Raw genomic sequence first — 24,877 nt, 5'->3', positions numbered from 1 at the left:
GAGTAATCGAGAATTATAATTAGTTTGTTAATTTGAAGATTTGATAGTTTTGGAATTTTATAGTTGATAAAAGAAAAAAAAAAAAGAGTATGAGGGATACACGTCACGATACTGGGGAGAGACGTGGCGAGTTTGACCATTGTGAGGTTTTCAGTTATATGCTTTGCTGATTACAGCTGTGTGACCAATTCCTTTGCGTCTCTTTCTATATGATTCTAGCAAATTTTGTTTAATAATTAATAGCCAAGTACTAAAAATGGTGAACCCAACATTTTTAGATTGTATGAAGTTTTGTGTATGTTCTTAACTGATATTTGAATTATTTATACTTTATTATTGAACTGGTTACAAAGAATTTAAAAAGTACGAGAATTAAACCTACGAGGTACAAAAATAGAGGAAAGTTTCCTCAGGAAACACATTTATTCTTGGTAAACTCAAGTGATGATTTCTTGAATCAAACCTGACAAGATAAGTTTCTCTAAGTCAACTACAGCTTGGTAAGTTTCATCGATCTGAAACTCACTTCTCCAACACAAGTCCCAAACTCCACTTGTCATCTCAGTCTTCTTATCTTTAAGATCATTCTCCAACACCATGTGAATGCTCTCTTTAACGAAGCTGTTCTGTTCTGAAAACGTGTCTCTGTAACTTCTCAGAGACTCAAACTCATCACAGACTTCCCTTAACAACTCATCAATGTCCACTGAGCCTCGTTGGGGACACATTGGTTTTGCTAGTAGAAGGCTTCTACGTCTGGCGACTTCTTTGGCAAAGTCTAGTGCAAGTCTTTGGTCTGTTGTCACAATGCTAACTCTATTTCGAAAGGCTGATTCTTTGGTGTTGGTGTTGATGTCGAAGAGATCCTCTGCGTAGCTGATAAAATCTGAGGAGCTAGATAGGAATGTTTTAAGAGAGATTTGGGAGGTTTCTGGCTCATGTGAACGCTGAACTGTGGGAGCACAAGATGAAACTTCTCCATTGTCACAATGACCTTTACAAGAACAAAGTATATATGAGGAGACTTTTAAAAAGAAACAAACATTTAAGCATATCTTGAGAGTTGAGAACTGTAGTAAGTAATAACCTTGATTGTGAAACTCTGAAGATGTGGTTTCTTCTGTAGAGAGTTGGTTAGGTGATCCACGCGTGTCCTGTGAAGAACATGAATTATTCTCTGTACCGAGCTCGTTGTCTTGTTTCCGAAGTTTCTTCTTGGCCTAGATGAGAAACAGAGTTAATGAAACTACGTAAGTTAAGAAATGAAAGTATTCATTGATTGCTCACATTTGGTCTATTAGCTTCACCGGACTTCTTTACCCGACTACTACTCTTCTGCTCACCACTACTAGAGCTAGATCTCAACCTGCTGGAACGTCCACTCTTGTTTCTTGATAAGTCTGAAGAATTGTTCGATTTCTTTTGAGTCGCAGTGTTGCTGGGTGGTTTAAGAGGTCTATTCCTGTCTTTACCTACAGCAATATCCTCTTTCTTGACAACAAGCTTTTTGTTAGTTTTGTTGCCACCTTCCATCGGTTTTCGATCTTTTGTTACAGCTTTGGCATCGCTCGGAGACATTGGTTTGATCACCTTACCTTCATTCTGTTCTAGTTTCCGCACCATCTCTTTCGGTTCTTTCTCTTTCTTGGTCATCACACTTAATGGTAACTTCATTTTGTTGTTGCTTCCCTTGGCTAATTGATGATCTTTTCTCTGGTTATTAATCATTCTTGGATGAACCTCTCCTTGCATTCTCGGTTTCCTAGGTACAACCACTCGTTTGTTTCCCGGCTTCTCTTCCATTTCCGGTTGTACAACAACACGCATCGGTCTGATGAGTACTATAGTTGAAGGATTCTCTTCAGGCAAAGTTTGTAAAACAGCTTCTCTTGTAGAGTTGCATCTAACAGTTTCAAGACTCTCCTTCTTATTCATCTTCATCTTCTGCTCTTGTCTTTCTAATGACAGCTTTACGATATCCGCTTTATCGATATGATCCAGGACGCTTTTGCTCTGTTCTTGCGTTGATGATACATCCAAACCCATAAGCCTAGCAATCAAACTTGGAGCTCTACGTGGAACATCAGACGAAGCAGAGGACTTTGTAGAGCCAGAAACCATAGAAGATTGGCTTGAGCTCGTTGACGACGACGCAGCTCCAGAAGAGGAAGCAAAATGATCACTTCTAACAACACGAGTCTTAGTCCCTTTTGTTTGTGACACAAGATTCTGCCTAAGAAAGCTTTCTCTAATCACTTTTCTCAGCTCTTCATAACAATCTTTTGATGCTACATTCTCTTGAACCATCGTCCGTTTCTCAATCCGCTCTCCGAATCTATCAGACATTGATCTCTGAAACCGCAAGTCTCTTCTACCGTCTTTACAAACACTCGGTTTCTGCTTAATATCATCTTCTTGAATACTACTAAGCATAGCTAAAGACTCTTCCAAATCAAGCGCTCCTCTCAACAAATCTTTCGCTATATCCTCAGGCCTAGACGCAGCCTCAAAGCTAAACCCTTTAGACCATGAATCAATCGCAACGTTCAGTTTCTGAATCCCTTTAGATACTCTCAAAAGCTGCATCGACGAATGAGAAGGAACATCCTCGGTACTCTTCCGTGAAGGCGCCACCACCGCCATTTCCGATCTCTCCTTTGCATTAGAAGGACGGTCACATCTACCACGGCTCTTACTCTGTTTCTTAATGGCACCACAGTCAACAACATCTCTTGGATCATCACACATTATAAATGATCTATAAACTCCTGATCTCAGTTTCCCTTCAGGCATTGTTTTTTAAATTATATATCCTCTCTGCAACAACAAAAAAAGGTCAAACTTAAATTAGATCTCATAAACAGTGCAAGATCTTCAACCCTAGTTCTGAATTTTTCGATCTAATACACTAAAAACATGATTCTTGTTTTTTGCTCTTCTTGAATTTAATACAAGAACAAACAAAATAACGAATTTGAATATTCTCTCTTAAGAATTAGAACTAAATTGACACAATAAAACACAAAACTAACCAAATATGGAAGCTTTTGTAATAACCTCAGTTCCTCTTCCTCTGTACCCAAAAAAAAAAAAAAAAAAAACTTAAATCTTTACAAAAACTTATTTAAAAATCTCAATAAAGTCTGTGAATTTAGTTAAGAAAATGTAAAACCCAGATGAAAAAATATCAAAATTAGGAAGATTTCAATCAAACCTAACGAAGAGTCATCGCCTGCAAGTAACAAGAAGAGAGAGAGAGAGAGAAATGAGCAGACGAGTCAAACTTGAAGAGAGATCCCAAGCTTATGACTTCGTCGAAGGTTTCGTAAATTTTACACAGATAAGATCCTCTCTGGGGACAAGCTGATTCACTTGTCTTAATGAAAATTGAAATCTAAAGAAAACATTTTTATTTTTATTATTTTTTATCACACTATATGAAGAGATAGGGAAGATGAAGCGAAGCTACACGTCATCATCATCAAGAACGGTGTTTGTAGTTTCGAAAAAAGGACAAAACTACCTTCCGTTATTTTCGAACTAATCAAGTTTTATCTTTATTTCGGTTCTGTTTTCTTAATTTTAGAAGGGAAAAATATACAATTTTGACACAAATTTGACAATTAATTTCTAGATTAACACTCTATTATCCCCAATAACTAGACTGACACAATTTTTAGATAAAAAGACTAAAAACCCAATTTTTTTTTTAATTTTAAACGAAAATACAATATAATATTTAATATTTTGATTTGAAAATATGATTAATGAAAAATATAAAATAATTAAAAAATAGACTAAAAACCCAGAAAATTTGTTTTTTTTTAAATTTAAAAATAAACGAAAATACAATATAGCATTTAATATTTTGATTTAAAAATATGATTATTGAAAAATATAAAATGGTTAAAAAATATGATGTTTATTTTTTTAATATAATTTTTAAAAATAAAGTATGATTTTAAATATAATGTATAAAAATAATATTCAAAAAATTGTTTATAAAACAATTATGTATAAATATATGATTTAAAAATATGAAGTTTAAGATATATAGTTTAAATAAGTTTTATTTAAAATATAATGTATGAAATTATAACTGAAAATAATGTATATAAGAAATATTAAAATAAGATTTATGAAAATATAATATAATATATAAAAATATGATGTTAATTTTTTTAATATGATTTAGGAAAATTAAAATGTATAAAATATGCTTTAAATATATGAGTTTAAAAATATGATTATAAAAAATATAATTAATAAAAATATGACAGAAAAAATATAACGTAAAACAAATTTGTTGTCACTATATTTACATTTTACATCTAATAAATCTGTTATCAAACACCAGATTTTTGAAAGCAAATAAAAAAACTATCATAGCGTAAAAAAACCTACCATAACATATGGTATTCATATATGTCATTTTAGCAATTTTTTTTTAAATGTTATAAATCTGTTATCAAACGACAGATTTTTGGTTAAATTAAAAAATCTGTCTGTAACTTAAAACAAATCTGTTATCACTAGAGGTCAACCTAATAATTATTTTTCTGTAAAAAAATATGTCATGTTACTACAGACATTTAATCAATAAAATAAATCTGAAATAACTGTGGAAAATAAATATGCCAGACATTTTACAAATCTGTCATATATTGTGAAAATCTGTGATGTCTTTATAAATATGTCTGTCATGAAAAAAATATTTGTCATCAATTATAAATTTGTCATAAATGTAGCTAAAAAAATTTGTCATCCAAAATAAGTCTGTCATAAAAAATCTGTCATACAAAAATAAATCCGTTGTGCAAAAACAATCTATCATATACAAATAAATCTGTCACAACTAGTCCAATAGACTTTTGAAAATATTTAGATTTTCTTAAAAAAAATTCTGGGAAGGTAAATTTGACTCTTTTTTTTACTAATAAAGCAAAAAAGGGTATTTTAGGCAAAAAAATAACTCATCTAACCCTCACATGTTATGACTTAGTTTAGTAATTAAACTCTTAATTTGGGTCAATCTAGTTTTTCTATGTAAAATCATTTTGTAATTAACTACATATGTAATCTTTTTCGTATTAATGAAATTATTATTACAGTATTTTAGTATTTGCTGGCGAGAGAATCAAATGTGAGTAGAAAAAACGATTAAGTGAAGAGAATATTCTTTTGATAAAAGAAAAACATATTTGTGGGAATTATAAACTCGTGTTTGGTTTTTATTAATTCTAACAGCTGGGTGCAAAACGGCCGTGGAATGTTGTTACAATGGTATTGAACTAAATTAATTTCACAAATTTGTGATTGTGATTCGTTGTAAATCATGTAGGGTGAAGAAAGAAGTGGAGAATAAAAACAAGAGATGCATACAAACAAAAGACATCAGTAATATTCCTATTTTTGGAGAATTCCATTACACTGACACTTTTTGTCTAGTTTCTCCACAGTTGCAAATAATTTGGTTAGCATTTATTGAAGAAATATCACCATTACTTATCATTTATTAGTATCCAACGACTTGCTAATCGAGTGTGTCATTTTGTTAATTTTATACATCACAGTTTAATTCGATTCGTGTATTTCTTCCATTCCACAAACTACAGTATTGTCTAGTCAATTTTCATTAAATTGGCATTGCTTGCATTTCCAAAACTTTAAATGGGACGATATATTTGACTTGATAAAATCGTTCGAACTAAATAAAGTAGGGACTTTCTAAATTTAATACTAGTAAAGGAATGTGGTTTTTGAATTGAACACATTTATTAGGGTTTACCAAGTATCTTCCAAACATGACCCGTGACAAGAAATCGCAAACATTTCAAGTTTGAATGTTATACATTACCACAAGATTGTAACCTTGTTCTTCCTCAATTAATAAGAAGATGTGTGAGAAGGATCACTTAAAGGAACACAAATTATGGGAATCCCGTAAGAAAAAAAGTCATGTAAGTCAGCCTTTTACAAATTAGGAGTGGTGTTTTTGTTTGTCAAAAAACCTTGTTGTATTGTATTAATGTGTTTTTTAGGTTGTAAGTTACATTGTGTTTGAGTATATATATATTATGGTCTCGGATATAGAGGTTGACCTAATCATCTAAGAGACCGACATTAACTTATATGGGCTATACAGCCCAATACCCCCCCCCCCCCCATCAAGGTGGAGTGTGGAGATTACAAACACCCAGCTTGTCCAAAAAAGCTTCAAAGTGTTTTTGTCCCAATGCTTTCGTCAAGATGTCCGCGAGCTGAGTAGTAGTGGAGACATGTTGAGTAGCAATGGTACCACGTATAATTTCGTCTCATATAAAATGACAGTCCGTACCAACATGTTTTGTGCGAGCGTGAAAAACGGGATTGGCAGCAAGCATGATCGCAGATAGACTAGAGTAAACAGTAATGGGAGCTGTGACTTGGATACCAAGGAAAGGAAGAAGTTGACGAAGCCAGAGGAGTTCACTTACGGTGTCCGCCATGGCTCGGTATTCGGCCTCGGTGGAAGAACGAGAAACAACATCTTGTTTTCTTGTCTTCCAAGACAGAGGAGAACCACCGAGCTATATAAAATAACCAGTGAGCGAACGGCGAGAAGAAGGACATTTCGCATGATCCGAATCACACCATGCTGTTAACGTAAGAGGCGTATTAGCGCGAAGAAGAATGCCTTGACCTGGACTATTCTTTAAGTAACACACTACACGAAGAGCGGCGTCCCAATGGGCCTGTTGAGGAGAAGCCATGAACTGGGAGAGGATATGGATGGCATAAGATAGTTCCGGACGCGTGTTACCAAGATAGATCAGGCAACCAACAAGACGGCGATATCGTGTAGGTTCCGTAACAGAGACCCTTTCGCATAAGCGAGCTTGTGATTCTGTTCCAACGGAAAAGTGGTTGGTCGAACACCTAGAAGACCTGTTTCAGCAATGATGTCGAGAGCATACTTCCATTGACAAAGATAAATGCCAGACGGACTTCGAGCTACTTCGAGACCCAAGAAATAACGCAGAACACCCAAATTCTTCATGTGAAAAAAGGAACTCAAATAGTGTTTGAACTCGTTGACGACATGAATCGAACTCCCAGTGATAATCAAGTCGTCAACATAAACCAAGACGTGAAGACGGGCAGTATTAGTAGCCAAGACAAACAAAGAGTAGTCGGAGTAGTCTTGAACAAACCCAAAATTTTTCATGGCTTCAGCTAGCTTAGCAAACCAACAACGCGGAGCTTGCTTTAACCCATAGAGAGACTTGCGAAGACGACACACCTTATTCGGATCACCCGTACGAAAACCAGGAGGAAACTTCATGTAAACCTCTTCATCAAGGTCACCATGTAAAAAAACGTTATGAACATCCATTTGATGGACCTCCCAATCTAAGGATGCTGCTTGTTGGAGGAAAGCCCGAATAGTGATCATCTTGGCCACAGGAGCAAAAGTCTCGGAGTAATCGATTCCTTCTTCTTGGTTATTGCCAAGGACTACAAGACGTGCTTTGTGACGCTGAAGCGTACCATCAGCGTTGAACTTCAAACGAAAAACCCATTTACAACCAATAGCGTGTTTTCCTGGAGGAAGATCTACAACTGTCCACGTCTGAAGAGCTTCTAAGGCTTATATTTCATCGGTGACCGCAAATCGCCAATTTTCATCAAGAATAGCCTCATTGTAGGTCTTGGGTTCCTGGCCAGATGTAATGGCGAATAAGAAAGCTTGATAAGTCTCTGATAAGGTGTCATGGAGGGTGGAGGCGAGTAGATCAAAGAGGTGACATAGTCCGCCAGTTTCACAGGTGGTCGTTTTGTGCGATGGCCAAACCCGAGCTGTTCTCGTGCCGGAGTAATCTCGGTGGGATTAGACGAAGATGTAGGGACAAGTTGTTGAGATGTGTTGGTTGCAGGAGTAGGAGAAGCATTAACGGAGTCTGGTGTTTCGGTTGATGCAGACGTAGTAGTGTCTGAAACAGAGTCAGGTTCTGACGCAAGAACTGGTGTGTCAGAGGAGGGATGTGTTGAGTCCACAGTCGCAGGTGGGATGGATTCTGACTGAGGAACCTTCGGTGAAATGACTGCTGAAGATGACACAGATTGCTCGTCAAAGAAATCAGGAAATGAGTCAGCAAGAGGAACAATAGACGATGGAAACGAACTAAAGAGAGGTGAAGTAGTTTCATCATCGACAAACGAAAATATCGTTTCACGAAAAACAATGTCTCGAGAAACAGAGACAACACCTGTCTCAAGGTTGTAAACACGCCAACCCTTTTTGCCAAACGGATAACCAATGAAGATCGATTTAGTACCCCTTGTTGCAAACTTGTCACCACCGTGTTTTTGGTTGTGAACGTAACAGAGACAACCAAACACACGCATATGGTTCATTGGCGGAGGGCGGTTGTAGATAAGCTCAAAAGGAGTTTTATCAGCAAGAATCTGTGTAGGAGTGCGGTTGATAAGGTAGCCAGCCGTTAACGCACAATAATCCCAGAACTCTATTGGGAGATTAGCGTGAAACCGAAGAGCACGAGCGACATTTAAGATATGACGATGTTTACGTTCGACGCGGCCGTTCTGTTGCGGTGTGCCAACACAAGAAGTTTCGTGGATAATGCCTCGTTGAACAAAATAATCTTTGAGGCAAATGAATTCGGAGCCATTATCACTGCGAATTGTTTTCACTTGAGCACAGAATTGTCGTGCAAGAAGAGCCAAAAAAAATTTAAGATGAGTAGGTGCGTCTGTCTTTGAAGGTAGAAGATAAATCCAAACTGCACTGGAATAATCATCAAGAATAGTAAGAAAGTACCCGAGAACCACAGATGGCTGAAGTACGATACGGTCCCCAAAGATCGCAATGGATTAGTTCAAAAGCAATACTCGTCTTATTATAACTTAAAGGAAAAGACTCTCTTGTCTGTTTTGCTCGAATACAAACATCACAGGACGTTGAATCAAATTTATTTTTAGAATCCAAAAACTGCAACATATCTAAAACAGTAGAAGAGGGATGTCCCAAACGAGAATGCCAAACTTCTGTAGACGTAGAATCCACATGATGAACAGCAGCTGCAACCTCTACTCTTTTAAAAAAATAAAGACCTTGTTGTTCCTCACCCGCACCAATCAGCGTTTTTGTGGTGCGATCCTGAATAATACACAGCCGATCAGTATTTTGGAAAACACAACTGCGCTCTCTAGTCAACTGAGAAACAAAGATAAGATGACACTTCAACTCATCAACAAAGAAAACATTGTGAAGACTTAATGAAGAACCAAAAACCACACGGCCGATCTTAGTAGAAGAGGTGAAACGACCATCAGGAAGCTTGATAATAACCGGTGCCATATCACAAACATCAACCAAATATTCAAGAGAACCTGTCATGTGGTTAGAGGCACCAATATCGATAATCCATGATTCAAAAAAATACATACCCGAGGGAGGGTTAGGCGAGCGAGATTTCTTTTCAGCAAGAATGTTCTGTAGAAGATTCCAATCATCGTTACTCAAACCACTAAGACCAATACGATCAGCTGATGTTAAAGGTGAGGGATTGTTGACCGTAGCAGTGTGAAAAACAGGGTGATGTGAAGGTGGCAGTGTAGAGATAGTATTCACATGAGCTGAAGTTGTGCCTTTGCCAAACATTGAGCCCACGGATGTAGTCGTGACACCACGAGCCGAAGATCCGGAAGTAGTGCCGCTGTTACCTCCAGGCTTAGGACTAAAAAATTTGTCAGTCCACCATTCTGGATAACCAATTTTCTTGAAGCAGTTTTCTCCGAGATGACCAGTGCGACCACATACGTTGCAGATCAAAGAAGTTTTGTTCACAAAAGGTTTTCTTGGAACATTGGTCTGAACCGCAAAGCTTACACCGTCGGACCGTTCTTCATGTATGCGACTCAAAAGCTTGGATTCCTCATCTTGAATCAAAGTGTTATATGCTTCTTCGAGACTCGGTAGCGGGACCCGAGAGAGCAGAGATGATTTAACGGCACCATACAAGGTATCGTCGAGACCCATGAGAAACTGATGGAGTTTGTCTTCCTCACGCTCTCGACGTACTTCCTCCATAGTTTTAGCTTTCTGATAATCAGCAAGATTTCCCCACAACTTAGTCAGTTTACCATAATAAGATTCAATAGCAAGACCTTTTTGTCGACAGTTAGCCAGTTTTGTCTTGAGATGTTGAATTCGTTGTCCGTTCTTCACACCAAACCGTTTCTGAACATGAGTCCAGAGTTCATGAGAGTTATTGAGGTGAGACAGCGAGGAGGAGAGACTTTCTTCAATGGTAAGTTTGATCCAGGACACCACCAGTGCATTGTTTGCGATCCAGTCTTCAAAATCAACATCGTCTTCCAGTGGTTGAGGTATGGATCCGTCGACGAAGCCGAATTTTTTCCGGGCCTGGAGAGCAAGTTTAAGATTGTTTGCCCATTCATCATAGTTTGAACCTCGTAACAGAGGTTTGGAGATTAAAGTGTCGGGATTATCACCGGAAGTTAAATCATATGGTGATATGGTTCGACAAGATTCAGGACGGGATGGGGTTATTGCTGTTGCGAGAGCCGATGACGTAGATGGTGAAGTCGACATCGGTGAAGAGAGAAACGAAAAATTTTGAAAAACAAAGAAAAGTGTTTGTGCGGAATTCTATATCACAAGATTGAACACCTAAGGCCTCTTTGAAGTTTTAGGTCTTAGGGTTCTGATACCATGTCAAGAAACCTTGTTGTATTGTTTACCATGTCAAGAAACCTTGTTGTATTGTATTAATGTGTTTCTTAGATTATAAGTTACATTGTGTTTGAATATATATATATATATCATGGTCTCGGATACAGAAGTTGACCTAATCATCTAAAAAACCGACATTAATTTATATGGGCTATACAGCCCAATATTGTTAATTACTTATTACAACATATTTCCAAAGGATCGATTCAAAATTTGAAGCAAAAGAAAGAGAAGGTGCTTATGCATAAATATATAGTCACATGGTTCTTGCAAAATAGTGACCGCCTTTGTGGCAGCAATAAATGCCCAAAATTCCTCTTTGGTTACGTCGGGGGCAAGTGTGAAATCATTGAAAAACATTTCTTTAATTTTCATGTGCAGTGTTGGCCTTAGATTCACATTGCCTATCGACAAAAGACTTATCTCTGAATGATCTAAGCTCCGACATTCAGAATTTCAAGTTCGACTAGTTAGTTATGAGTTTGATTAATCAGGCATTCGGGCTAATTCTAATCTCATTTTGTTTGTATTTATGAAACACCGATTTTGAGTTCGGTTAATTCTTCTTTAAATTATATACGTACATGGTATATATTATTAGTTATAGAATATGGGCCCAACTTTATAATTTATGTAGTGTAAAACTAATAGAATATATGGGCCTAACTTTATTATTTGTCTATATAAGAAAAGATTCTAACTTTTTTATCTGAAAACAATGACGATCATCTCTGATCTTTCGTGGGAACTAGTAGAAGAGATACTCTCTAGGGTTTCGATAACTTCTCTCACAGCTGTTGGATCCACTTGCAAACAATGGAGAACTCCAATCAAAGATGAGAGCTTTACAAAGAAGCACCTTGGTAAAGCAACCAAGGAGTGTATGATTACAATGACTAGCGAGTATTATTTTCTAATTGATATGTCACAAACGAGATTCAGTCGCCATGACATCAAAGGCTTGTCATCTGTAAAGGAGATAGGTGAATTGCTCTGTCGAGTCAATAAATTTAAAGTAGTCTATCAGTGTGACGGTTTATTGTTATTAGTCACTCAGGAACCCTCAGGGATGGTGGTATGGAACCCGTATTTGGTGCAAGCCAGATGGATCCAACTTAGCAACGATTACCACTTATCTGATTTGTATGCTATAGGATACGACAATAAGAACAACCACAAAATCTTGAGGCTTTTCTATGACGATTACTATCATATTGCAATGGCAAGGCATGAAATCTACAATTTTAAGTCTAATTCGTGGAGGGTTTTGGATATCATTCCTAGTTTTTATAATATATCGTTTAAACGAGGCGTTTCTTTGAAGGGGAATACTTACTTTCTTGCTCATAAAGGGCAAGATTTTGTAATATGTTTTGATTTTACGAACAGAGATATTTGGACCGCGTCTGCATTTGCCGCTTGAACTCAATGATGATGTGATTCTATCTTGTGTTAGAGAAGAGCAGCTTGCGGTGCTTTTTGTTAGGTGTCGGGGTAGATATGAGGTGGCGATATGGATTACAACTAGGATTGAATCCAATGCTATGTCGTGGAGCAAATTCTTTAAAGTTGATATTCAACTCGTGCGTAAATCTTACTTTCTATCTCAGTTTAAAGTTCAAAGTTTCTTCGTTGATAAGAAGAAGAAAAGAGCAGTTGTTTGTGGTAAAGGCTTACATGGTAGGACATCTATCGTAGTTGGAGAAGATGGGTGCTTCGAAAAATTGGATCTCATAGATGTGTTCTCGTATGTTCCAAGTTCGGTGCAGATCCAATAGTTAAGGTCCAGTAACTTAACAACACCTTTGTTTGTTTCTTGCACATCATCTCTTTCTTTTAGTCTTTAATTATTATTGTTTTGAACTGGTCTGGTCAATTGTTTCTAATTACTTTCAAGACCCAAATATGATTTGGATTTTTGTTTGTGTTGTTTTCTTTTTTCTTTTCATAGATGTAAAAATCTCATTAGGAATTAAATACATGTTTTGGTTTTACCAAAAGCTTAATCATATATACTTGTTTTCTTGCCAAAAATAAGGGGGTCACTTAGGTCTTGTTTAGAAGGACCTACTTTTATTCACTCCCTCAGGATTCAAAAAATTCCATGAGATAAGTTACTGAATTCCTTCGAGTCCTCCTTGATTTGATAAGTGTTATACAAATTGGCCTGTCAGTTCTTACGACTGCTGGCTACCGCAAGTGTTGCGTATTCCATATTCCATAGCCCCCTCCCCCAAGAATCCAAGGTGATGAATCTGCCAATAGAAAGGCCGAGGTGTATGTGTACAGATTGCCAGAGTTCCTAAATTATCATGGAATTTTTAATCCATGAATCCAACACACTAAAAACAATAATAACACAATTCATTCACGAGGTCGATTGGGACACTAAAACACTAGTGTGCACGTATAATTTATCTAACGTACGTTCGAGTACTTGAAGCAAAAAGAAGATGGTATATTGTAGTTTTGACATATTGGAACCGAGAAAACTAATGATTTATGAAGAAAGGATTATAAATCTCTAACTGCTAATTCCTATTAGGAGAAATAAAATCTTTGCTCACTGAATACTTGATTTATCATAAAGATCTCGAACTACTAATTTATTTTTAATGCTGGTCATTAGGAAAGATCGTAAAAAGGATAAAAGAAAAAAGGAACAGTAGGTTTCATCTTAGATATTACCATAAACTAATTTGGATCTACACAATTACTAACTATCTTGGGCCTTATTAGTAATTATCAAAACGTAAAAATATAATTTGGAGTTTGGACTCTATGTAGAACTTCAACACAATTATAGTATTTGGGCTTAAACTTTATTTTGTGTCTTCTACTATAAAAAGGAACCGTGAGAGTAAAAAAAAAAAAAAAAACAGAACCGTGAAAGTTAGAAAAACCCTAATTATTTATTTGAGAACAATGACGATCATCTCTGATCTTCCGTGTGATTTGTAGAGGAGATACTCTCTAGAGTTTCGATAGCTTCTCTGAAAGCTGTTGGATCCACTTGCAAACGATGGAACGCTCTATCCAAAGACGGGAGCTTTACAAAGAAGCACTGTGGTAAAGCAATCAAGGAGGAGTATATGATTTCAACGACTCGTGAATCTTTTATGTCAACAACAAGAAGATTCAATCTACATAACATCAAAGACTTTCCAAAGGAGATAGGTGGAATGCTTTGTCGAGTCGATATATCTGAAGTAGTCTATCAGTGCAACGGCTTGTTGTTATTAGTCACTAAAGATTCCTCGAGGCTTGTCGTGTGGAATCCGTATTTGGGGCAAACCAGATGGATTGAAAATAATCACCACAAATCTGGTTCATATGCTATAGGATACGACAACAAGAACTACCTCGAAGTCTTGTGGTTATTACTTGAGCTTGACCGGTAATGCAAAACATGAAATCTATGATTTTAATTCTAATTCTTGGAGGGTTCTTGATACCATTCCTCAGTTTGGTATGTGGTTAAAACGACGCGTGTCTTTGAAGGGCAATACTTACTTTATTGATTGTTTTAGAAATACTTTTGTAATCTCGTTTGATTTTACAACAGAAAGATTTAGACCACGTCTCTATTTACCGTTTGATCCTGGATGTAATGTGATTCTATCTTGTGTTAGAGAAGAGCAGCTTGCGGTGCTTTCTTGTAAGTGTCGGCCGGATCATAGCCAGTGCCGGCTTAAGACATATGCTGGGGGTGCTAGAGCACCGGGTCCAAGGGTCCAAAAAAAATTTTACATGTAACTTTTTTTTTTTTTGAAAAAAATTGTATATGTTTAGGGATTTTTTAGAAAATAGCACTGGGTCTAAGCAAAGTTTGAGCCGGGCCTGATCATAGCTATGAGGTGGAGATATGGATTACAACTAAGATTGAGCCAGATGTAGTGTCGTGGAGCAAATTCCTTAAAGTTGATATTCATTTATGTTTTTACTCTCTATGTGATGGTATTTCTTTTGTAGTTCAAAGTTTCTTCATTGATAAGGAGAAGAAAATAGCAGTTGTTTGTGGTATAGAATGGGTCAAGGATGACTACGAGGAAAGAACTATCATGGTTGGAGAGGATGGGTACTCGAGAGAAATGGATCAGATAAAAAATGCGTTCTCTTATGTTCCAAGTTCCGTGCAGATCCAGTAATTAAGGTCCAGAGCCTGTAGGAGGCAAACAAAAAAGGAGGAGATTATTATTAGTAATATCTTACAATACATCTTCTCTTTTTATCCAATGGTCAATTTTATTTACAAACACTAGATTTAACCCGCGATATATCGCATGCATATAATTTTTATTATTATTTATATTTTATATTGTATTTGTTTGTTAAATATTTGATGTTTTTTCAAATAGATGAATAACTAAATTTCTCGACCATTTGTGCGACTAAATGTTTATATTAATTTTATAACCCACAATATACTTCATGACCATTGTTTGTTATATTTAGTTTGTTTTGTTTAGTGCTTTCAGATTCTATTTTGATTTTTAATTATTATAAGAAAAAGAAGGGATCTAAATACATAATAAGTCATTTATACGCTATGATTAAGTCACTTTTTTTTTGTCAACCATAAAAAAAAAAGAACCCATGATAAAATGAGAATTTAACCCGTGTTAACATAAATTTAATAATATTTTATTAATTCCAACATGTCCACTTTATAACTCATCTACTATATAACCATATTATATAGTATTTTAAATTTTTTAATTTTATATATTCGTAATATTTTAAATTTTTATTAAGTTTATATATATTAATTATAATACTTAAATAAATGTGAATCGAAGTTTTTTTTACGTTAAAAACCAAAGCTCACAGGTTTTGGAAAACAAAATAGGAATCAAATTGTTGTTTCTTTTGTTTGCAAAGGATTCAAAGATAGAATATCTTCAATACATAATAGAAGATGTGGTTAAATATATCATAGTTTTTGTTTTCATATTGATGCTGCTGTATTTTTTTTAGTTGGAATGGTATGTAAAATATTTAGGAAACAAAATCTAAAGTAATGTTATTTTTGGAAATTTTTTAGGGATTAACTTTGTAAATAAATTTTTAAATACGTACAAATATAAGGGTAGAACCCAAAATGTACTTAAAAAAAATGTATATATAGATGTTTTGCTGATTTGAAACTAAAGTTGGGTATTGTATCGAATGACTTAAGTAAGTACATTTAAACTTTGATATATGTTGTTTCATATGTCATTTTTTTTTTTGTCCTTTTCGTATCTGCCTGTCTATTTTCTTGAAGACAACGACAGGTGTTGCGTGTTGCACACCGTTGCTTGCGTTAAGTTTCTGCTTCCCTAAAATGAGAGGGAAGATATGATCTGGTTCTGATATCAACCCATGCATTGAAAGAATCCACGGTGATGGAATCAGCGAAAAGTGAGGCTTAGAAGTGTGTATCCAGATCGCGAGAGAGGAGTGAGCTGAGTCGCTGTAGTCACTTTGGAGCAGCAAATTGTAGTCCCTGGTCTCATCATAGTTAGAAACTTAGAATAGAGGCAGCAGTAGTCTTACTTCAATGCAAAGCAGAATCTGCATCCCTCAAGAGACAAGGCTATATACACTGTTCTAGATAATAGTTGACCAATTCCGACGCTAACCAAAGGTAATTTCAAAAGCGAAATAAACGAAAACTTTATTTAAGTAAGTTCTAAACTCGAAAAATCGCAAGACATAATTTTGGGCCCGGATAACTAAATACTCTATTTGATGAGTGGTACGTAGGTCTCCTCCCATAAGAAAGTTGAATCAGTTGTGGAGTTTTATTGTCTTTTCCGTGCTTCGTGGGACGTCACTATTACCACAAACCATCAGTTTTTATTTCTAAGAAAAAAAAAAGAGAAGATAACGAATCCTAAAAAAAGATTTACTTCCTAAATTTTGATTTACTATTTTCTCATTTGAAATGCTTTTAATTCCTTAAAAATCCAAGACAAACGTTTGTTCACAAGAATTTTGTTTCATTCTCAAACCAAACAAGAGTTTTCTTCTTTTTTTTTTTAATGCGTTTAACAAAAATCTTAGAGTTGTATCATCTTTAGCTCAGCTGGATTTTAAAGGAATAAAGGGGTTTAACTTGCGGGGCAAGAAAACAAGCGAACGTTGTCGTACCATGGTTGCAGCGTTGGAACGAAGACTAAGCGCTTCCACATCATTCAACTTTAAAAGAATGTTTGATTCATCTACGACGAAACAACAACAACAATCTCAAACCATTGTCGTGGAGAACGGAGATTCTCATCTTGTCGAATCCAGCACGCCTGAAAGCCAAAACTCCGACAGCTTCGCTGAAAGTCCCGTAGAGAGCAGCCGTCCCATGATTTCCCCTCTTACTCGGCCCGGAAAAAGATCCGACAGACAACAAGCAGGTCTAAACCTTTTTTTCCTTTTTTCTTTTTCCAATATTTTGTTTCTTTAAAAAGAATCACTAATATTCACAAAAAATATTGTAGATATGGAGATGATGAAAGACAGGTTCGCGAAATTACTTCTTGGAGAAGATATGTCCGGTGGTGGAAAAGGCGTATCTTCTGCTCTGGCACTTTCCAATGCCATCACAAATCTTGCAGGTAATATCTTCTTTTCATGTTTCTTCTTCCACAAGTAACTATGAGGGTTTTTGTTTCTAAAGATTGTGTTGGTGGTACGATGATATTATGTGCAGCGTCAATATTCGGGGAACAGACAAAGCTACAACCAATGCCGCAAGATAGACAAGCAAGGTGGAGGAAAGAGGTTGATTGGTTATTGTCTGTGACTGATCACATTGTCGAGTTTGTTCCTTCTCAGCAAACGAGCAAGGAAGGAGTTTGCACTGAGGTTCGGATTTCCCAAAGAACCAAAATACATTAATGTTCGAGCTCTCTCGAATAATTTATAATGTTTATTGTGTTTTTTTTTGTAGATTATGGTGACAAGACAAAGAGGTGATCTTCTTATGAACATTCCAGCTCTTCGAAAACTCGATGCCATGCTGATCGTAAGTGTCTCCATTTGGATCTGTATTGAATATAGCTGTATATTCTAGCGTTTGATGGATTAATGATGATCATGATAACATTTTTCAGGATACATTGGACAATTTCAGAGGACACAACGAGTTTTGGTATGTCTCAAGAGATTCAGAAGAAGGGAAGCAAGCGAGGAATGATCGGTCAAACGACAAGTGGTGGCTCCCTCCTGTGAAAGTTCCTCCTGGAGGTTTATCTGAACCGTCTCGGAGAATGCTTTACTTCCAAAAAGATTCAGTCACACAAGTTCAGAAAGCTGCGATGGCTATCAATGCTCAAGTCCTCTCAGAAATGGCAATACCCGAGAGCTACATAGACTCTCTCCCAAAGGTAAATCAATCAAATTACATTTTTATTTTTTCTCTATATAAATGGCTTCTAAGCTTTCATACTTGTTGACAGAACGGAAGAGCAAGCCTCGGGGATTCGATCTACAAGAGCATAACAGAGGAGTGGTTTGATCCAGAGCAGTTCTTGTCGATGTTGGACTTGTCAACAGAGCACAAAGTGTTGGATCTGAAAAACAGGATTGAGGCATCTGTTGTGATATGGAAGAGGAAGCTTCACACAAAGGACAGCAAATCTTCTTGGGGATCAGCAGTTAGCTTGGAGAAGAGAGAATTGTTCGAAGAGAGAGCTGAGACGATCTTGGTCTTGCTCAAACAAAAATTCCCCGGTCTTCCTCAATCTTCCCTTGACATCTCCAAGATTCAGTTTAACAAGGTAAAATGCAAAACAATGTCTAAATTCTTAACTATGAGATTGAGCCCTCATCTACTATATATGCCTTGAGTGACAAGAAACAAAATCTGAACTAATGATTGGTTTAATAAATACAGGACATTGGGCAAGCGGTTTTGGAGAGTTACTCGAGGATACTTGAGAGCTTGGCTTACACAGTGATGTCGAGGATAGAAGATGTTCTTTACACAGATTCATTGGCACGAAAGCAGGGTTCATCCGAAGAAACATCAGATGGTGGGAGAACAACAGAGACGGATTCCGAGTCAGCGGGATCTTCCAACTCGGGAGAAGAAACCGAGAAGCTTGACCCGCACTACTCCAAGACTTTGTTGGATTTCATGGGTTGGAACGATAATAGTTCCAAAGGCGGCGATAAACATACTAAATCGCCAAATCTTACGCCGAAAAAGCTCTCGTACTTGGAGAAGTTAGAGAATTTGAACGGCTTTAGAAGCCCCAAAGATAGACATTAACTAACCATGAAATACTTTTGTAGAGAACATAAAAGAGTAGATAGGCAAAAAGGATGAAAGCAAAGTAGCAAATGAATTGATATCACACCCCCCTTGCTTCCTTCCGTCTTTCTTCCTCGGATAGAGAAGTCTTTTTTAGCTAAGGGGTTTAAAACTCTTTAAAAAAGAAGATAACTATCTTAATTTGTACATGTTTGTGGTTGTTCCATAATCTTTAAATGTTCTCTTAATTTTTTTTTTTTTGACTTTCAATATAGTGGGATATCATCAATACAATAAAACTACAATGTTTCTTACCATAGCATGACACATCAGCCTCAATTTTGAAGCTTCTATTGACACATCAGTTAAAATCATTGACCAATTAAATTAAAACAAATAATACAGATCAGCTTACAAATTGCCACAGTGGACACATAATTGTCTTCTCTTCATCAATCGATTTCAGAATTTCAACCTAACAAAATTGTTTATCTTCTGCGCATCTCAACTAAAACTCTTATTCTTGACAATTCCGACGATCGCATAAGCGTTCAGTGATTGTTTTAGTCTGTCTAACTATGATTCTTCTACTTTTTTTGTTTCTTCTACTTTTTGTTTCCAGTTAACAAAATTCTGTTCTTTTATGTCTCTTAATTTGAGGGATTGTGGAAGATTTCAAAGCTGTAAATGTGTGAATTTGAGATGAATTTTTGAGATAAGCTATGTGTTTGAAACTTGAAATTACTATGAATGTTGGTGGTGAAGAGAAGAGTCAAGAAGTCTCTTAAAGCGGCTTCGGTGTTTTGTTTGCTCTTCTCCATCACGCGTCTTTGCTTTGAAGCTTGCTCATGTTTTTTCTCTTTCATGGTGGTTAGTTTCTTCTTCTTAAGTTTGGTGGGTTCACTTCTGTTGTGACTTTACCAATGTGATATATTATCTCTCTGTTTACTTATTTGGGTTTGAAAGAATCTAAAACTTTGCTGGAGAAGACTTGTGCGATTTTGAAAGATGGATTGTCTAAAGAAGAAGTGAAGCTTTTGTTGATCAATGAGAACAAATGCAAGACTTTTAAAAACTCTAAAGCATTTAGAATATCTCTGCAACTTTAGCTTAGTGTATCTACAACTTTAGCTTCAAAAACCCTTTTGAGTTTCAACAATATACATTACAATAATCGTTTGTGATAGATTACAATAACCTACAGATTTTCTTGTGATATACCTTTTTAGTGTTTCTGAATTTGTTGTAACTGTTTGTTAATGCAATAATTAAGTCTTTGTTAATGAGATAGAGGTTTGTTAATGAGAGTTTATAAACCTTGTAGTTGTTGCAAGCTGACTCCGTGGAGGGAAGAGGCAAAGCTGGAGCAAGGATTTGAGAAGAGTGATTTAGTCCGAGGTTATTCGCCGAATCTTCTAGAAACTCTGCAAGATAGAGAGGAGCAATCTCCACAATGATCATAGTTCAGGCCCATAAGACCATGAGTAAAGTACAAGATAAATCTCCACAAGTTAAGTGTAAGGGTAATATAAAGAAATAGAAGTAAGTAGCAGGTTGAAGTATTAGAAGATAAAACTATGTTTGAAAAACTAGCAAAGCTAAGGCTTACAAAGTAAGTTAATTAATGCTTGACTGGACGTGATGATATGAACAAGAGCATGATAGTAGCAAACTGACAAACAAACAAACACCACAAAGACTTGAAATTATATTAATATGAAAGAAGAAGGTTCTTAACACACTATTGTCTTCTTGACTCGTGCAACAATATTTCATCTTATCGAAGATATATCACAAATTCAATATTGGCACTTAGCAAGGAGAAGGAACACCTGAAGTAGTTCTGCGCTCAAAGTGTAAACTCATACTGTTAATAAAAGGAATACGTAGTTACTTCTACAATTCTACTGAATGTTTATCACACTAACAATCAAACACAAAAAGAAAAAGAAAACTATCAAAATTACACATCCTTTATTGGCTATTGGCTTTTGGCTATTGGTAATATGATAACTGTTTGACTGTAATATGACATAGGTTATTGAATTCCATACTACTATAATCGATTGATTTGTATTGTCAAGATTTTTTTATTCACGTTCTCTTTTTTATATATAATTTGTTCCATCTATATTTTTTTGACAAAAATTATTAAAAATATTTAAACACACGTACTGTCAGAATTGACAAAAAATTATTAAAAATATTTAAACACACGTACTGTCAGAAGATCCCTGATGTTAATTGGAAAAACAAAAGAAAAGAAACAGAGCTTTCTCTCACTCCGAAAGAAAGAGAGAGTTAAGAGAAAGAAGCTTCTCAGTTTAACAAAACAATTCGATTTTATAATAAAGTTATCTACGGGCTCAGTTGGTTGTTTTTTCTGGTATTTCCTGATCTTTTTTTTGTTTGTTCTTTAAATTTTGTAAAAAAGAAATTGGGTACTTAAGTTTCAAGTTAGTTAGATGAAAAAAAAAATTGTTTGATTAAAATAACAAAAAAATAAAATGATGCAACAAATAATAATTAAAATACATAAACAAAAAATTACCATTGACCATGATAATTTTTTTTATTAATTATAATAGGGCAATTCTCATAAATACAACTAAAATATGATTTTTCCAAAATTACCACTTTTAGTTTTATTTTCCAAAAAAACCACTAAAATGAGTTTTTTTTTTCAAAAATACCACAAAATTAAACTAAAGTTTTATATTCAAAACTAAACCCTAAATCGTAAACACTAAATCCTACACTCTAAACACTATACCTTAAATCTAAATTAGTCAACCAAACCTAGAAAAATATATTTTACATAATAAAATTTCAGTTTTTTGTGTTTGTGGCATTTTTGGAAAAAAGATGTTGTGGTATTTTTGAAAGAAAAACTTTCAATTTTGTATTTTTGGGAAAAAAAACATAAAATGTGGCATTTTGAGAATTTTTTCATTATAATATTTGATTCCAAACAACATAAAAACAAATATTATTTCAAAAAATACAAAAATATATATATGAAAACAACCTGCGGCGTAGCGCGGGTACTAACCTAGTCTTATATAATATGAGAAGGTTTTTCACAACTTTTGCTAAGGAGATGACACTTGGCTTACTATATTTCTGACACCTGTTTATTTTTTGGACCTAATTAACTATAGTTTAGACCTAATTAACTACAGGTCCATCAAACCAAAAAAAAAAAACCTATCTACATTTCCTTCATCCTTTCTTTAATCAAACACATATGCAGCCCCCAAGAATCTAAAGTCAATTTATATCAGTCTATGGTTAGTTTCATCTCGGAACTATACTAACATTAAATTAAATTTCTAGATTTAAATTCTTGGGTTTAATTTCTGTGTTTGAATCTTATATAATTTTCACGGGCACAAACAAAATCAAATTTAAGTAAGATGGTGGATAGGTATTATTTAAGTAAATTAGTTTAAATTTTTTAAAAATTGTTTATATAAAATTAAAAATTTGAGCTTACTTTCTGGAAAATTACGTAAGATTGTGAGATGGTTTTGATCTAATTCTATAATTATTTTGTTCGATTCACACTTATTATTTCAAACGTCATGGTATTTTTGAATTACATAAAATTTATAAGTTTTCATATTAGGAATTTCAGAATAAATTATGAACATAATCAGTTATGTTTTGATTTGAAATAATTCCATCATTTTATACATTGCCTTATACCCACTATTTTCCTCAATTTTCATTTTTGTTTATATTACTTCTCATTTTTAACTTATTATTTTGAAACACTTGCGAATTTATGATCATTAATATTTGATTGCAATCCCTTCTCCTTTTAAAGGCTCAAACATTCTATAAAGTTTAGTTTTCTAAAAACAACCTATTATCATACAAACACATCCTCTTTCAGACTATTGTGAAAACTGAAACATTTACTTTCTATAATGCATATGACCAAATTAATTACAATTAATATGCTTTATAACTGTATTTATTGCCATGAATGTGGTAACAATAGTATCGTTGTTCGGATCATCTGTTTTTGGAAAGTTTCTAACTTTAGAAGAAATATTATCTTACTAACAATCTCATGTGTATTTGACTTTAAAAGAATTTTAATATAATGATGTTGGGCGTCAGATTCTTAGAGTAATAGTTGAAAGAAACCTTACTATATTATATCATCTAATAATAAAGTAAAGCTTTCTATATTATTTGTTAAGCTTCAAAAGATTGTCATTTAATGCTCTCTTCTTTCACAAGTGTCATTTTGTTTCTTTTAATTTTTAGTGTAACAAATTTATTCAATTGAATTTACAAAATTAATTTTTTGCTTCACAAATAATTTGATGATTAAAGAGTTTAAATATATAAGATTATAATATATATATATATATATTTGGGTTGTATAGGATAATGTCGAGTAATATTGGCTGTTTTATCTCCACACTTTAATATAAATAAATCACATGATCTTGATATTACATTATTTTATTTCAATTTCAATCTATTTAAATTAAACTAAAGTATATTTTAAGATATAATATCTAAATAACTAAATGAGAATTGAATATATTTTTTGATAAAGAGATAACTATGTATATTTTTGTTTAAAGAGAGAAGTGAATATATGTTTAAACTCATGATTTGATTAGCTAACATGCATGTTCATAGATCTATATTTATAATATATAACTATTGAATATATATTTAAAATAATATAAAATTTTAGTTATTAATTCACAATAATGTATTTTTATAAACGACACCCATTTTTTATTAACTTTTCTATTCTATCTCATCAATCCCATATGTTGTACTAACTCTCATTTTTGTAACTTTCATAATATTTATAGTAATGCAATGAGTGATTAATAATAGTATTTAGAAATATTACGTATATAAGAAAATATATTAATATGTAATGATTGCATATCTATAACTCTCACAAAGTTTATGTGACTCCTATAACAATGAAATACTCTCTCTGTTTTAATTTAGTTGTCGTTTTAGGTTTTCAATGAAAATGTTTGGTGAATATTCCAGTTTTCTCCCTATTGTTTTAAAGTTTTGACTAATGAAATATTTTAAAAATATATTAATAAAGGGTAAAACAGAAAATTTAATAGTTTTTTTAATTTGTGTGAGAAAACCTTAAACGACAAGTAAAAAATCGGAGAAAGTATAAATTACATTTACCTAATTAATATAAAGATTAGTGCATTTATTATCTAATTAAATAATAATTTTTTTATATGCTCTTAACTACAATTTCTCTTATAAACTAGATCATAACCCGCGGTACACCGCGGAACAAATTTTTATATATTGTATTTTGATTTAAATTTTCATTTATCTAATTTTAAAAATTTGAAACTTTTCTATATTATATTTTGATTTAAATTTTCATTATCTAATTTTAAATAATTCTTATTATAGAAGCACTAATTTTTGATTAGGACGGGTAATCATAACCCGTCATGTATTATAACCCTAATTTTTTTGATTATCAACAGATCTAGCTCAAATAAACTAAAATTTGATTCGCCATGGTATTGCCTTGCGGTATACCGCAATAATCACATGTACTCGTAGTAATAATCAAAGATCGATAATCAAATTTCCTGCTAATCACATGTACTCGTAGTATTGCCTCGCAATATACTGCAGTTCCTAGATCTTTGTTCCTATAATGTCATATAACCCGCCATACTTTTTTATTAGACTAATTTTAGAAGCACTATCGACACAATTTATATTTATAGAGTAATATATGTCCGTTTTTAAAAATTTGAGTCACAATATATGCAGAAAAATTTAGATTTTTAATGATTTCATGTATTATATAATGATTCAAAAAAAATAAAAATAAAAGAAAACTAAGATGAAAGAAGAAT

General features: G+C 34.2%; 4 protein-coding genes across 5 annotated transcripts; 2 read left to right on the top strand and 2 right to left on the bottom strand.

The window, feature by feature from the left end:
* Positions 1 to 313: 313 nt before the first annotated feature.
* On the bottom strand, positions 314 to 3,531 carry LOC104766393 (uncharacterized). 2 transcript variants are annotated; one of them, XM_010490270.3, is made up of 5 exons: positions 3,215 to 3,531; positions 3,033 to 3,073; positions 1,288 to 2,817; positions 1,088 to 1,220; positions 314 to 994 (listed from the first exon to the last, which is right to left on the bottom strand). In XM_010490270.3, the coding sequence occupies exons 3-5, from the start codon at positions 2,791 to 2,793 to the stop codon at positions 438 to 440; spliced, it is 2,196 nt and encodes a 731-aa protein (XP_010488572.1). In that variant the 5' UTR covers positions 2,794 to 2,817; positions 3,033 to 3,073; positions 3,215 to 3,531; the 3' UTR covers positions 314 to 437. The 2 variants fall into 2 exon arrangements, with proteins under 2 accessions (XP_010488572.1, XP_010488573.1); XM_010490271.3 differs by lacking the exon at positions 3,033 to 3,073 and having other exon boundaries at positions 3,215 to 3,528.
* Positions 3,532 to 9,125: 5,594 nt separating this feature from the next.
* LOC147920559 (uncharacterized) lies at positions 9,126 to 10,624 on the bottom strand. The gene is made up of 2 exons (XM_087500915.1): positions 9,451 to 10,624; positions 9,126 to 9,160 (listed from the first exon to the last, which is right to left on the bottom strand). The coding sequence occupies exons 1-2, from the start codon at positions 10,616 to 10,618 to the stop codon at positions 9,126 to 9,128; spliced, it is 1,203 nt and encodes a 400-aa protein (XP_087357041.1). The 5' UTR covers positions 10,619 to 10,624.
* An 853-nt stretch (positions 10,625 to 11,477) lies between these two features.
* LOC104767847 (putative F-box protein At3g19560) lies at positions 11,478 to 14,907 on the top strand. Its single transcript, XM_087501139.1, has 6 exons — positions 11,478 to 12,042; positions 12,149 to 12,439; positions 13,721 to 14,156; positions 14,203 to 14,228; positions 14,325 to 14,417; positions 14,732 to 14,907. The coding sequence occupies exons 1-6, from the start codon at positions 11,478 to 11,480 to the stop codon at positions 14,905 to 14,907; spliced, it is 1,587 nt and encodes a 528-aa protein (XP_087357265.1).
* A 1,813-nt stretch (positions 14,908 to 16,720) lies between these two features.
* LOC104766392 (rho guanine nucleotide exchange factor 8) lies at positions 16,721 to 19,309 on the top strand. Its single transcript, XM_010490268.2, has 7 exons — positions 16,721 to 17,151; positions 17,236 to 17,352; positions 17,448 to 17,602; positions 17,688 to 17,762; positions 17,851 to 18,123; positions 18,196 to 18,516; positions 18,633 to 19,309. The coding sequence occupies exons 1-7, from the start codon at positions 16,896 to 16,898 to the stop codon at positions 19,008 to 19,010; spliced, it is 1,575 nt and encodes a 524-aa protein (XP_010488570.1). The 5' UTR covers positions 16,721 to 16,895; the 3' UTR covers positions 19,011 to 19,309.
* Positions 19,310 to 24,877: the final 5,568 nt, after the last annotated feature.

The sequence above is a fragment of the Camelina sativa genome, chromosome 19 (assembly GCF_030686135.1).
Source record: "Camelina sativa cultivar CO46 ecotype springtype chromosome 19, ASM3068613v1".
In the NCBI taxonomy this organism is placed as follows: domain Eukaryota; kingdom Viridiplantae; phylum Streptophyta; class Magnoliopsida; order Brassicales; family Brassicaceae; genus Camelina; species Camelina sativa.
The sequence above is the reverse complement of the archived record's forward strand: the minus strand, read 5'-3'. Positions and strand labels throughout refer to the sequence as shown.